Source organism: Chionomys nivalis, chromosome 9 (genome assembly GCF_950005125.1).
Source record: "Chionomys nivalis chromosome 9, mChiNiv1.1, whole genome shotgun sequence".
Lineage (NCBI taxonomy): Eukaryota > Metazoa > Chordata > Mammalia > Rodentia > Cricetidae > Chionomys > Chionomys nivalis.
Window position 1 is genome coordinate 61,651,052 of NC_080094.1, and position 12,818 is coordinate 61,663,869.

General features: G+C 43.0%; 1 protein-coding gene across 1 annotated transcript in view; it reads left to right on the forward strand.

The window, feature by feature from the left end:
• Ryr3 (ryanodine receptor 3) overlaps positions 1 to 12,818 on the forward strand; it is a 526,065-nt gene that overhangs the window by 304,429 nt on the left and 208,818 nt on the right. Inside the window, exons 21-26 of the mRNA XM_057780394.1 lie at positions 1,790 to 1,894; positions 3,547 to 3,650; positions 6,481 to 6,564; positions 8,829 to 8,988; positions 10,760 to 10,907; positions 12,331 to 12,539. Of these exons, the coding sequence (XP_057636377.1) occupies positions 1,790 to 1,894; positions 3,547 to 3,650; positions 6,481 to 6,564; positions 8,829 to 8,988; positions 10,760 to 10,907; positions 12,331 to 12,539 (810 nt within the window). The remainder of the gene's footprint in view (positions 1 to 1,789; positions 1,895 to 3,546; positions 3,651 to 6,480; positions 6,565 to 8,828; positions 8,989 to 10,759; positions 10,908 to 12,330; positions 12,540 to 12,818) is intronic.

A 12,818-nucleotide genomic window follows, 5' to 3' on the forward strand; every position in this document is an offset into this window, starting at 1 on the left:
AGAATCTATCATTCTGTGAAATCACCATCAAAAGAGAACTTAAATTTAAGATAGTAAGAGTCCTCCCTGGGGCACATTAAGAAATACTTTGTAGGTTAAGAATTAAAAAAAAAAAAAATTTTATGATAATCTGTAAGAGAGATAACCAACTTAGGATACACAAGCAGCTATAGCATCTCTGAGGACTGAGACATCAGTAGATTTCTTTATCAACACAGTTTTAGGCCTCTGTTGGAGTCATGTGACATTTTCAGCATTACCCATTAGCTTCATTGAGAACTGACCTGGCAGAACCAATCTAGTTCATATCTTTCCCTGAAATCACTCTTCAGTTAGGCTACGAACATGCTAACCTACTCTGCCCATGCTGAATTACTTTGTCATGATTTCTTCTGAGAAAATATGAACCACATGGAAATTAAGTCTGTATAAAAACAGATTATAAACTTAATAAAAATGTAAAATTTAACATTAAAAAAAAAAAAAGAATTATTGACTCCATCATTTAATGCTTATCACAACCAGATTCTTTCCTGGTTACATCCCCAGCCCCTCACTGAGTGCTAGGAGATAGGACGCATTGCCCTAGAGTCAACCTGACACTCCCAAGCAGCAATTGTCAAGCCCATGCTGTTTTGCCCCAAGTTACCAGTTGAAACCACTAAGATTATGATGCACACTTATTTGTGGAGGCTATTTTCTCCAGCAAGTGTATTTCTCCCTTTCTCTGAATCCTGAAAATCCATCGTAGGGCTATGATCAATGAGCAGACATTTAGTTGGTACAGACAGCATTTAGTTAGCCAACAAAAGCCATATGCAGTTGAGACTTGTCTGCTGGTAACCTCTCCTATTGTGTTCTTCATCAAAAACACCGTGCCACTTACCTAAATGACCTTTTCATAATTTCATTACGATGGTTTTTGAAATGTTTTTAAACTTTTGCTAATCCTTGGGAAATGTATTGAGTATATATATTTTTCTATAACATATTTTCTCTGTGAGCTCCATCTATCCACCTCAACAACTGAAATTCTTTCTGATGGTGGATTTTTAGTAATAGAAACCCTACTTATTATACCAGAGCTGGGGTTAGAGAGCTAAGCACACGGGCTGTCCTGAGCTGGGCAGCTGGGTCCTAGTGCCTGCTAACCTCTGTCAAACAAGTGTAGGTCCAGGGCTAGCATCTTCCAGGAACCAAAGTAGTGAGAGTCTGCTTTTAATTTGGGTCCCTCCTTCCTTACGCACTGTCAAGCTACAGACGTGGAATGACAATTTAAAGGAAATCAGAAATAGAAAGTGGGCCCTGTTTGTGGTCTCAGTAGGGAAATGGGAACAAAATCCAGGAAAGCAGAGACACTCCCGAGATGTGACCAGCTTACCAAGAAAGGGAGCGAGGGTATTAAATGATAAGTGCTTGAATGGTGTGGAGTGTATGTGTGTGTGTGTGTGTGTGTGTGTGTGTGTGTGTGTGTGCTCCTGGGCTACAGGACACACGTAGAGATCAGAGAATGGCTTTCTTGAGTTGATTCTCTCCTTCCACTGTGGGATGGGGATGAGATCAAATTCAGGTTTGGGTACTGGAGAGTTCTGATAGGGTTCAGGTTGGACATGTGGAGGCATAGAACTAAAGCAGTGGATTAATTTGAGAAGTTTGGAGGAACCGAGCTCAGGCCAAGAGCAGAGCAGCCCCTCCGCCTCGTTTGCAATGAATTCAGCTGGGTGCACCTGAGACTTTAATCCAGTTCATGCCTGTAATTCTGGCTTTTCTCTTGCTCCTTTCTCTGTAGGTTGTTTTGCCACTTCACCTAGAGAAGATCCGAGACAGGCTGGCTGAGAATATCCACGAGCTTTGGGGAATGAATAAAATCGAACTTGGCTGGACTTTTGGCAAAGTATGTGCTTCCGTGGCCAGACCCAGTGGAGTGTGTGGTACTCTGAGGAAGGGTTCCTTGAACATGTCACTGAGGATGGGAATCGGTGAAGCAAAACGCTCCTCTTCCTACAACTTGCCTAAACTTTGCAATTAGTAGCAGCCTGTTCTCCAGTCAGTCAGCACTGAAGAGACCAGCTCTTCACAGGCGCAGCTGGGAGCCCACCTCCCAGCTCACCTCCTAACTCTGGTTTCACACACACACACACACACACACACACACACACACACACACCTACCTCACAATTCTCCCTCTTCCCTTCAGAAAAAGCGGTCTGCTCTGTGTGGGTGGCGGGAGCGGTCTGATTCATCATTTTGGATCTGAAGTTTGTTTAACGTGGCTTTCAGACGGGTGGCTAAGATTAATGGAGACCAGAGTGGGTTAGGGAATCTCTTTGCACTAGAAGGCATTTTTCAGGGAGAATGTAAATTGACTTTGCTCTGTGATTTGTCTGAGGTCACTTCTGGAAGCAGGAAAATAGGTGAGTTTTACAGCTTCCTGTGACCCGGACACTTTCTAGTCATACATACTCCTGTTAGTTACCGAAAAGGTCCCTGCACTCTAACCGTGTGTGTGTCCATAGCTGCCGCAAAAGTGTCCTCATGAATGATCTCCTCTCCGCAGTATGCTCTTGAAGTCTCTCCTTCAGAGAACGCAACACAATTGGACTTTTCAGCTGCATTCATTCTTGCAAATATTTTATCACCCTTTCCTACTTCATTAGACTGTTGACTTCACGGGGTGGAGCTATCTGACCTCATTAGTAAGCTCATAAAAATCTCGATTAGTACATTCAAGCATTTATGAAATGACAGTTAATGAAGGAGCGAGTGGATGCTTGCGTCCCTGCTGTTCAGTGCAGCAGTCACATAAGGCTGCCGAACAGATGAAAGGTCTCTAGTCAGGATTGTGATGTGCTGTGTGGTGGTTCTAAAACTCACACGGGATTTTCATTTGTTTGAGATAGCAGCTCTAGCTGTCCTGAGACTTCTATAGACCTGACTGGCCTTGTACTCCGAGATCCACCTGCCTCTCTACCTACTGAGTACTGAGATTAAAGGCGTGTGGCGCTGTGTCCGGCTTTGCACTGGATTTTTAAGACTAGTTTTACACTATTTTATTCTTATTCTTATAAAAAATATACTACATGTATAGAGCTAAATAAAATACATTGTTAAAGTTAATTTGATCTAGTTATTTTGTTTTTCTAACATGGCTATTAAAATTTTTGAGATTACACATGTGGTCCATATCCATAGACCTTTTGTGATTATGTGTGTGGTCCATAGCTGTAGCTGTGTTCAGAAGCGTGCTGTCCTCCAGTAACATTATGGTGACATGAAATTTTAACAAAATCATGGCTACAACTTACAAGCATGTTCTAAACAGAGACACCTGTGTAGAAATAAATCCACAGATTTCAAGCCATTGACAACTTGGGAACCATGTACAGCCATTTCTGAGATAGGCACATGCATTCACTTATCAGCAAGTCGCTGTCTTTGTCTGACTGGTATGCATGGCTTGGGCCCTCGAACGATGTTCATTTCTTTCCTCACAGCAGAACCAGCTGTCAAAACTTAAATTCCCTTCCTTCTCATGTTGTCACCTAGATACGGGATGACAACAAAAGACAACACCCCTGCCTTGTAGAGTTTTCAAAGCTCCCTGAAACCGAGAAGAACTACAACCTGCAAATGTCAACGGAAACCTTGAAGTGAGTGTTTAATTGAATGTGGACTAGACAGTGAGGGGGGAAATTTGATGCATTGTCGCTAAACTGCAAAGGTGTGTCCCCCTTGTCTGCAAACACGACACACTGATAAATCCCAGGCAGTGGTGATTCTTCATGTCACAGAGCCTAGCATGGTGAGGAGCTGACCCACAATACTATTTAGTATATATATGTCTCCAGAGACTATTTTGCCATTTGCTGCTTTCTAGAAATAGGAAGTGTGGGGATGTAGGATGCAGCCAGGGAGGGGCAGGAGGAAGAAGGAGAGAAATAGAATCAAAGGACCAAATGTCATTTGTCATTGATATTAAATCAAGTTTTTTTTTATTCTTTTTTACTTAAAATTTCCAACTGCTCCCCGTTTCCCATTTCCCTCCCCCTCCTCCCACATATTGCCCCCTCCCCCTGTTCCCCTCCCCCTATCCCCACTCCACTTCTCCTCCCCCTAGTCCACTCCCCCTCCCTCTCGATACTGAAGAGCAGTCCAAATTCCCTGCTTTACATGAAGACCAAGGTCCTCCCACTTCTATCTAGGTCCAGGAAGGTGAGCATCCAAACAGGCTACGCTCCCACAAAGCCAGTTCATGTATTAGGATCGAAACCTAGTGCCCTTGTCCTTGGCTTCTCATCAGCCTTCATTGACCGCCTTGTTCAGAGAGTCCAGTTTCAACCCATGCTTATTCAGTCCCAGTCCAGCTGGCCTTGGAGAGCTCCCAATAGATCAGTTCCACTGTCACAGTGGGTGGGTGCACGCCTCGTGGTCCTGATTTCCTTGCTCATGTTCTCCCTCCTTCTGCTCCTCATTTGGACCTTAAGAGCTCAGACGGTTGATCCAAATTGGGTCTCTGTCTCTCTCTCGATCCATCGCCAGATGAAAGTTCCTGTGCCATTCTCCTTGGCCTCTCGTCAGCTCTCATTGTCCACCACATTAAGAGAGTCCGGTTTTATCCCATGTTTTTTTCAGTAGCAGTCCAGCTGGCCTTGGTGAGCTCCCAATAGATCGGCCCCCCCTGTCTCAGTGGTTGGGTGCACCCCTCATGGTCCTGACTTCCTTGTTCATGTTCTCTCTCCTTCTGCTCCTCATTATAACCTTGGGAGCTCAGTCCGGTGCTCCAGTGTGGGTCTCTGTCTCTATCTCCATCCATCGCTAGATGAAGGTTCTATGGCGATATGCAAGATATTCATCAGTATGATTATAGGATAGGTTCATTTCAGGTTCCCTATCCTCAGGTGCCCCAATGAGCTAACTGGGGACATTGCCCTGGGCTTCTGGTAGCCATTCCAGGTTCAAGTCTCTTGCCAACCCTTAGGTGGCTCCCTTAACTAAGGTATGAGTTTCCCTGCTCCCCCATCCAACCTTCCTTTACCCCCAATCACCCGATTCCCCCAGTTCCCCTCATCCTCTCCTTCACACTTTTCTCTCCCCATCTCCCCTCATCCCCATCCCACCCCACCCCCCAAGATTCCCATTTTTTGCCCATCAATCTTGTCTATTTCCCATAGCTGGGAGGATATCTATATGTTTTTCCTTGGGTTTACCCTCTTGTTTAGCTTCTTTAGGATCACAAATTATAGACTCAGTGGCCCCTATCCATGGCTAGAAACCAATTATGAGTGAGTACATCCCATGATCTTCTTTTTGGGTCTGGGTTACCTCACTCAGGATCGTATTTTCTATTTCCATCCATTTGCATGCAAAATTCGAGAAGTCATTGTTTTTTACCGCAGAGTAGTACTCTAATGTATATATATTCCACACTTTCTTCATCCATTCTTCTATTGAAGGGCATCTAGGTTGCTTCCAGGTTCTGGCTATTACAAATAATGCTGCTATGAACATAGTTGGACAAATGCTTTTGTCATATGCTAGGGCATCTCTTGGGTATATTCCCAAGAGTGCTATTGCTGGGTCCAGGGGTAGGTTGATCCCAATTTTTCTGAGAAACCGCCACACTGATTTCCAAAGTGGTTGCACAAGTTTGCAGTCCCACCAGCAAAAGGTATTTTTAAAAATGAAAGAAAATTATGAGTTGATTACTAAAATCCCAAATTCTTATTAATTTTTTAACTGTGCCATGAATCCCATTCACAGTCCTAAAAAAGACCCAGATATCCTCATCCACATTGGTACCTCCAATTTTTAATCCACTTTGTGTTTGTTACCTATTGATTATTTCATTGTATTTCCCTGTTCTTTGTCAGTGCAGAACAGTCTAACATAGGCTTGTTGACATATCAAAGATGTAAACTGCTTTGTCTCATAGACTCATTCATCCACCGTCTTTAACTCCAAAGAGTTTTAAGCATCATGGTACATCAAGTATAGCTCAAGGTGCTATACTGACCTTGCTTAGCAAATATTTGCTGGCCTGAAGAGTTGATGTTAGAATCCTGTCTATTCCATGAAATCAAGTGCTTGATATAATTCAAAGTGAATTTATAAACTAGAAAATGTCTCCATGTGGGGCAATTAACAAGCTTCTCTTTCATGTTCTTATGCCTGCTATCATCTAAATCAGAAGTTGGCACATTATGGCCTGTGGGATAAACAAACCAGCCACCTGTTTCTGTAAATATATTTTCATTGCAATAAAGCTGGGCTCGTTTGTTTGCATAATATTGGTGGCTACTTTTATTCCGTATTGGCAGAGTTGGGTAGTTGTATATACACAAAGCCTTGCTGTCTATCCCGTTGCAGAAAATGTTGGCCAACTTCTGGTCTAAACAAATTGCTTCTGTCCACTTAACCAGCTCAGATGTGGGTTAGAGCTCCTGCAGTTAATGTCAATCACTTCCTTGTGTTACATCACAGAACCCTGCTGGCCCTGGGGTGCCACATTGCTCATGTTAACCCGGCTGCTGAAGAGGATCTCAAGAGAGTCAAACTGCCCAAAAAGTAGGTGAATTTTCTAATGGTTAAAACTGAGTGTAAAAGATGAGAGACCAGAGGCAGGGGGCAGATCATATACCTGGTAGCATCTTAGAATATTAGCATCTTAAATAGTCCCCCAGTTACTTAGACAGCACTGAGACCCTCAGAAGAAGCCTACTGTAAGGAAAAATTTCAAGATCCCCTCTATCTTTGTTCCTTCTGCCCATACCCAATAATACTATGCTTAGTTTTGAGCTAGGAGGTCTATCGACCTCAAATTAACGCACTCTCTTTAGTCAATAGGGAGGGCAGTTGGCAAGAGCTTGGAAATGGTTCCTAGTCACTGCAGATATTCACTCCACGCCTCTGGCACTGGGCGAACATCTAAGTCCTTCATGGAAGTAGGAATCTGTACCAAGATTCCATTCGCCTCTCTGTGTCCGCGTGTCCTACTATCTTCCCACCTCTACACTCAGACGAAGTCACACATTCAGGTACCTGCTCGCTGGCACATCTGCTGGCTCATTCACCGTTTCATTCTCTTGCTCCTCAGTGCCAGCCCTGGGCACACACACAGTAAAACACAAGTGTTGTGAAAGAACCCAAAACAGTGCCAGCCTTAATCAAATGCTCGCCATCCCCATCCTTCTTCAACTCCCACGCTGATGAGTCACTCTTCCACATAGCACCTGGCGTCAAGGAAATCACATCTAAGAGATGGAGAGACACACTCCCAGCTGAGGTTGCTAGAACCGGGATATATTGATGTGTGTTGAGTCTGCCAGAAGGAGTTGTCCTGAGATGGTAGAGACAGGGCCATTTCCTAGGACTATAACAGATTCTGTATCTCATGCTATCCAGCATGTTCTATACAGAATGGGCTTCATTCAGACTATCATATTCCAGTTCTTGCTCTAGCCTGGGCAGTTCATAGTTCTAAAGCCCTTCAGCATCCATGGACTGATATTCCCACATGGATGTAATTAGCTGCTCTGGGGATAGTTACCCTATTCGTAGTGTACCCAACCTTCCTCCTTATGTGATACGCCTACCTGAGTTGTAGTAAGATCTTCCACATTTGCTTACTATGTCTCAAATTATAGGTATTTGAAGCCATGACTCCTGAACTGGAGAGCCAACTGCAAAAGTCACTTCAAGCTCACAGAGTTTCAGCTCTCCTGGCTTTTTATCTTAACTTCAAGAACAAAAGTTGAGCTTTGTAAGAATGAGTAGCCATTTTGTGCTGTTTTATAAGAAAGCCTTTAGCTCAGGTTTTACCCTTGCCAATCTGGTTTTAACATTTTGTCTTCTGAAGTAGAGTGGAAGGGTTTTTGATAATGTTGCAACAGGCTGAATGTGTCTATCATTTGCAGGACCCATAAATAGTTTTCTTAGATATAAATATGAATTTGTATTGACTCTATTTTCTTGTGTTATACTTTGAAGTCTATGAGAATATATTAGTTATAAGGTGGTACAATAGCAACTTCATCTGTGAACATAAAATAGAATTTGCTTTATCTACCAACCAAAGAGGGGAGATTTTGTCTGTGCCCTCATTTGCTCAGTGAGTATGTGTGTGTATTGTATGTACATTTGATCTTAATAGAATAAAATAAAACTGGTTACTACAGAGCTTCATTGCTGTTTACAGTACTGAGAGTAAGAACTATGAGTGTTCACTGATAGATGGGCTGGCTGTATCAACCCCATACCAAAGGTTTGGGGAACATTCCAGAAAAGGGTACAGGAAGAGCTAAAGGGTGGGAAGACATGCTGTGAAATTCTGTTCTCTGGACATTACATGGTTGTTGCACACATGAACTCAGAGCAGCTGTGGTTATCTGCAGAAGACAGATATGGTGATCTATCAACAGAACTATACAAGATCAACAGTAAAACAATGTCAACAAGAGGTGGGAGGAGTTCCAGAGACACTAACTCCCACCCAGGAACCCTTGGCAGCTGATGGCTACCTGCTAGGGATGGAGAGTCAATTTTCTTTCAAGGGGCCTACTGGCAGGTTACCCATGCTCCACTGGATAACCCCACAGCTTTGCAGATATGGGAATTTCTAACTGGACTCAGTGCATTATTTTTTTAAAGGCATTAAACTTGAAGTGAGTTATGTTGGAGGAAGCATGGGGGCAATTGGGAGAGGTAATAGGGTATTGATAGAGATATGTTATACATATATGTAATTTTCAGAGGATAAATTTGTAAAAAGCTAGAAAAAGAGAATCTTGTGTAGTCATTCAAAATGTTTATACTTTTGCATTTACTTGTAGCTATATGATGTCCAATGGGTATAAGCCAGCGCCTTTGGATTTATCTGATGTTAAGCTGTTACCACCTCAAGAAATTTTAGTGGATAAGCTTGCAGAGAATGCACACAATGTTTGGGCAAAGGACAGAATAAAACAAGGATGGACCTATGGCATTCAACAGGTGAGGAGTGCTGGGTCAAGCATGCTAGAGAAGTAGATGTGGTCATCCATCAAAATGTCATTCTGCCGTGAAGCATGTGAGATTGGAATATGGGTGCTGCTCTTGCCATCTATCCCTCACACTGTGCTTTGTTTATTATTTATGGAACCGTGGACCAGTGAAATTTGTAACTGTCACATTGACATTGACTACATGCATCATTTCAATGTTGCAGAAGTGGATAAAGTAGTTAGAGATTCTCCGATAAAGTGCACACACAGGGAGATGTATTTTATCCCACCCTCTGTCTTGCCGTTTTTACCATAGAGTCAAGATTTCATGATACCCTCCGAGGCCAGGGTTAGGAACAAATCAATACCCTGGGCCAGTAGTATTTCTGGGATAAGATATGAGAATGAATCAACATCATGGGTAAGCAGTAGTTCTGAGATGGCCCCCCAAATGGCTACCATTGAGATAAATTCAAAGGGGAAATAGCCCAGAAAACAAGTGAACCAATCTCCTCAGAAGCCCCCTCCACACACACACACACACTTTGGGCCATTGAGCTAAGGATCCTTGGGCAAAACTGGAACTCCTGACTTGATTATGAAGTAACCTAACTGCAAGGTTAGGTGTGTGTGGCTTCATAACAAGGAATCCAGCAAAGTTTAGCATCAGGATTCATTGCAAGCCATTTGGCCCAGCCCGTTTCCTAAACTGTTTCCCCCATCTTACTAATCACTAAGGGTTATTATTCAGAAAGTTCACATGAGTTAGCTCATACCTCGGCCTCTATGTTGATTTTTTATCACTATGACAAAATACCCAACAGAAACAACTTAGAGAGAGAGGAGTACAGGAGTTGGCTCATGGGCTTGGTTTACAGTCTATCATGGTCGAAGTACATGGCCACAGTAGCTTGGTTGGGGCAGCAGGATCTTATAGCACGTGTTGTTTGGTATCTTCTGGATCAGGTTGCAAAAGAAGATGGGGCCATGACCTTTAAATACTTGCCTACCAGTGTCTCTCTTAGACCATCCCAGCCTCATCTCTTAACAAGGCTCCCAAAGCAACACCACAAGCTGGAGACCAGATGTTCAAACGCACGAGGCTGTGGGGGATATTTAAGTTTTAGTTTCAAACTAGGAAATCTTCCAAACTTACTTCCGGGAAATCTGGAAGGCAAGAGGAATTCAGCTATTAAAACCTGGAGGCCTGGGGATGAGGATTTTGGACAAGGTACCCTGCAACTTAGTTTGATCGGCTTTTCCTGCAATTGTCCTTTCTTTACTCTCGTAGTCTCACCAAGGCAACTGGGAACCACTCCACTACACAATGGACCTTTTGTGATAGCATGGATCCACTTTGCCTCTGCCTCTCTTCCAGTGTCTCCCTGATGACTTAAGATGCTGGTTGATGGGGGAGTGGGTTGACAGTTAAATGGGGCGTGAGTTTCCGTAAGGGAATAGCTACACCTTTCCCATCGTCCTTACCTTGGGATCGGAGGGTACTAGCCAGTTTCATGACACTTCATTTTATTTGCCGGCTGGCATTATTAAAGGGTTGTTTTTAATGCTATGCTAGCTTCGAACACTAGTAAGATTTCTCCTTTTATACTCATTTAATCCTGAAGATAAGTGGCAACTACGCACACTGCTAAATCTCAAGCCCCATGAGGAAGTCGAATGGACTAGTGTGAGCCAGCCGAGGCCAGGAGTGTGTGAGTAGGATGGGCTGCTTCTGAAATTGAAATGTGTTTTCTTGGCACCTTCCCTTTGGCTTCACATAGGATTTGAAGAACAAAAGAAATCCCCGTCTGGTGCCATATGTATTACTGGATGAGCGCACCAAAAAATCAAATAGGGACAGCCTGCGGGAAGCTATACGGACGTTTGTTGGTTATGGATATAACATCGAGCCATCAGACCAAGAACTAGGTAACAAGCTGTAATCACTCATTCTTGCAGTAGTTTACTAAGTAAGTTCCCTTCTAGGGAAATGTTATCTTTCAATAGGGCTAATTTACACTATTGTAAATGGTGCAGTTCTTAAAATGTGATATTTTATTCTCCAAGAACTTCATAGATGCACACAATGTGTTTTCTTATCTCACCATTGCTCCTCCTCCTAACTCCACATCTGCTCCCACCCTCCCTCCTTCCGACTTTATGTCCTTTTCTGTTTTCTAGCTTGTGTTGCCTAGTGGTATAGTTTAGGGATGGGACTTGATTTCTGTGAAGCATTATCCCATTGATAGATTTTATTAAGCGAAAATGCATACAATGTATTCTGATCCCTTATCTCCTCCCAGATCCTTCCCAGCTCCCGACATCCAACTCCACAACTTCACCTTCTTTTTTCTCTCCCTTTAGGGAAAAAGAAAAACAGATAAAAATAAAAACAGAATTAAAAAATAAAACAGTAAAAAAAAATACAAGCGACACACACATCCAAAAAAAAATCCATAAAACACAAAATTGGAAACCATATTATACAAGCAAAAGACCAGTAAGATTTTTTTTAATGCCCAAACAAAGTAACATGAAGCAAAAAATATCTTGGAAACACCATTGAGTTTGTTTTGTGTCTGCCACCTACTGCTGGGTATGCAGCCTTCCCTTCAGCGTTTTATATACCCAGTGAGACTCCACTGGAAAAGACCTAAGTTTTCCTTTGCTAGTGATTGCCAATTGGAGGCAGCCTCTTGGTTAGGGATGGGAGCTCCTGTCCAATTCCCCCTCTTAGTGCTGGGACCCCATCTGGATTGAACCTGTGCATGCCTCATGACAGATATCTTTGCAATGTGCATTTCTGTGACCCAGCCCTGGGGCAAATACATTTTCTCTAAGGTAGCTAAGCTTTTCAGGATACCTGGTTACAGAACAAATCACATTTATTTTCTCTCATCCTCCAAAACTTGAATGCCAGATTATTTAGAGGTCAGGAAATGACTGTTTGTAGTTAAATTCTATTACTATCAAAATCACCAGCTAACTCTGGAAGTACCAAAGGCCACAGTGGTTCATGAGATGGAATGGGTCCTGGATTCAGAGTTTTTATCCTGCTTACTATGATGCCGAAGAAGTGATCGAACCTCTCTGACCCTCAGTTTTTCTATTCTGACCTTATAAGGTTATTGTGAAGAAATCAGCATGAGGTCAATATTCAGTAAATGGTGGTCCGTGTTGTTGTTGTAATGTGCTAATAATGATGAGTGTCATGGTGTAAACAAAATGCCTTATGGCACAGTAGAAGATCTATGACCATCTTCATCGTTGGTTTCAAGTTCTTTGAGGAATGCGTAATTATTAAAAGTCTGTGACCTCTCTTTCCCTCCTCCTTATCTTCTGCTTCTCACAGTAGCTGACCCCACTGTTGAGAAGGTCAGCATAGACAAGATTCGATTTTTCCGGGTGGAGCGGTCATATGCAGTAAAGTCTGGAAAATGGTACTTTGAATTCGAAGTGGTAACCGGAGGAGATATGCGTGTCGGCTGGGCCAGGCCAGGCTGTCGTCCTGACATTGAACTGGGGGCTGATGACCAAGCCTTTGTGTTTGAAGGCAGCAGGGTGAGTCCACTCAGTAGCCGCTCTCCCTCACTACAAATTTACTTTTCCAGAGTTTTCCTTGGAGGCTAGAATTACTGGGAGTCTGGGTCTTAGGCTTCAGAGAAAATAGCTACCACCAATGGATAATAGACATTAAATAAATATTTCATGGTGATTGCTTCTTTGTTTTTGATTCCGGAAAAGGGGAAGACAATATCCCACATCCTTTTAGTAATCATTCCCACTTCTACCCTTCCCCTCAAGATGGCTGGCTATGCTCCAGAGGTAACCCACTTAACT